Source organism: Camellia sinensis, chromosome 13 (genome assembly GCF_055761805.1).
Source record: "Camellia sinensis isolate YWXY chromosome 13, ASM5576180v1, whole genome shotgun sequence".
Taxonomy (NCBI): domain Eukaryota; kingdom Viridiplantae; phylum Streptophyta; class Magnoliopsida; order Ericales; family Theaceae; genus Camellia; species Camellia sinensis.
In genome coordinates this window covers 85072696-85075000 of record NC_138973.1, presented here as the reverse complement: position 1 = coordinate 85075000, position 2305 = coordinate 85072696, and the positions used below count along the sequence as shown (strand labels likewise).

Sequence of the window (2305 nt, the reverse complement as noted above, 5' to 3'; positions counted from 1 at the left end):
TCCTAAAAAATGCTCACTCTAGGTTTGTTAATTATGAAAGAGCATGTTGTTAACAAAAGCTGATTCTTTTCAAATTGCAAAAATGTCTAATTTATAACCAAATATGGAAAAAAAAAAATCCTCAAAAATGCTCACGCTAGGTTTGTTATGATAGGGCATATTGTTAACAAAGTAAGCTCGGCTCTAACTACCAGAAACAAGCGTTTAACAAAAATCAATCCGATAAACATATCTACAACGATACATCGCAAAAATTGATAGAGAAAACAGTCAATTCTCTTCAGATCTATTACTACGCAAAGCCATAAACTCATGGACGAATTGATGTAAAAGCTGTGAAAGAGATTAAGATAAAATCTACCACTGACAATCAGTGTCAGATCTATTACATTTTGCCAATCAACTAAACAACAACAATCACAAACTATCCAAATCTATCTTGTTATAGAAAATATGAACTAGATCTGTAAGCACAGAAAGAGAGAGAGAGAGAGAGAGAGAGAGAGAGAGAGAGAGAGAGGTATTTACCAAAGAAGACGATTGCTAATACGATGAGAGAGCCGCTCCTCCTCCACGAGCCGCCCATGGCTTCCGTTCCCTCTCTCTCTAATTTCTCTTTCTACAGATGGAGATGAAGAATTTATGTGTATTGTGTGTACAAACAGAGAGATTGAAGAGAGTTTTTTGTGTGTTCGAATGGAGTCCTTGAAGATGGGACCTGAACTTCGTCGAAGTTTATATATATAGAGTGAGTCGTAATGGAGATCAAATGAAAATGAACACGAACATGTCATTGATGATGACGTGGTCCAATCAGATTTGGAGACCTGATTTGTTCAGCCAATAACAATAGGTTTCGCGTTGGGGTGATCTAGGCCGTTTATTTCTCAACGTGTCAATGGACTTCTGGCTGCTTTTTCAGTCATTTGATTGAAAGAATTAAGGTTGCAAAATTAATAAGTTTTACCTTTCTTTTTTTTTTTCTTGATAAATTACAATTAGTAAAAAAATATAAATTTTTTATAATTTTAACAATAAGGTTAAAGGACTCGAAATTAATAATCATGCGTGAAAATATAAAGATAAATAATATAAAATATAGTCATCATATTATATGATATAAGTATATATAATAGTAATGTTTTTTTCTTTCTGGTACATTCTAAGGACCACATCAGTATGTATTTTTTTATTTATATGTAGAGTTTTATACAAATTCAAATCTAATTAAATTATACTAATTTTACCTATCTGAACCCCGTTTAAATTATACTAACTTTATTTATTTTATACGGACTCTATTCGACAAATATTTTTTTCCATATATTTTTGGAAAAATTAATCTAAGGTCCCTCTTCTATTTTTAGTAATGGGAAAGATCCACAATATTATTTTTTGATGACTAAGGTCCTTCACCCATCCCATATGTCTCACATATTCTCTCTCTCTCTCTCACACACACACACACACACACACGCATCTCTGTCGTTGCTTCTCTCTCCCATTCTCTTCTCTCTCTCTCATTTCTGCACTCTCATATTTGTCGTTGCTTCTCTCTTCTCTTATCCTTCCTCTCTCATCTTTGTCGCTGCTTCTTTCACCATCGCCACCTCTTCTCTGCCACCTCCGATAAATCTCTTGTTTGAAAGATCGTATCGATGAACCTCTTGTTTGAGCTCAACGACTTGGAGCTCATCGTGCTCATCCATGAACCAGAGTTTTCTCTTTTTCTCTCTACTCTCTCTCTACTGATTTGTCTTGCCGATAACCAGTTCTCACCTACGATGGGCTTGATGAGCGTGGAAGGTTGGTGTTTGATCATGATGCGAGAATGGACGAAACACAACATATGAATGGACAAAACACAACGTATGAAAGAATAAGAAGTTGTCCATTTGCATCAGATCCATGGAAGGTAGATTGTCTGTGTACTTCATTTTTCATCAACCAAACAGTGCTGTGGTTACTTCTAATTGGGTATTCATTTGTTGTTGGTTATGTTCATATATATATATATATATATATATCAACTTGGTTGTTTTTCAGATTTATATATTCCAACTTGTCAAAGAAATTGATAATGAGATTTGTATATTCCCAGTCTGTTTGATTATGCGCTGAAGGTGTTTGTTGTTATACTTGTGAGAAGTGGTCAATAAAATTTCTTTGGCCATATTTGCAGAGAAATTTTATAAACACATAAAATTTGGTCAAAACACAAAGAAAATTTGAAAACCCAGAGAAATTTCAATTCTCTATTAACAAAGCCAGAGAAATTTATGAATAAAGGCAAAAAAAATTTTCT

The 2305-nt window shown here is 33.8% G+C and overlaps 1 protein-coding gene across 1 annotated transcript in view; it reads right to left on the bottom strand.

Moving 5' to 3' along the window:
- Positions 1 to 871, bottom strand: part of LOC114301497 (luminal-binding protein 5) — a 5284-nt gene extending 4413 nt beyond the window's left edge. The window contains exon 1 of the mRNA XM_028246447.2: positions 529 to 871. Coding sequence (XP_028102248.2) covers positions 529 to 586 — 58 coding nt within the window. The 5' untranslated portion in view covers positions 587 to 871. The remainder of the gene's footprint in view (positions 1 to 528) is intronic.
- Positions 872 to 2305: the final 1434 nt, after the last annotated feature.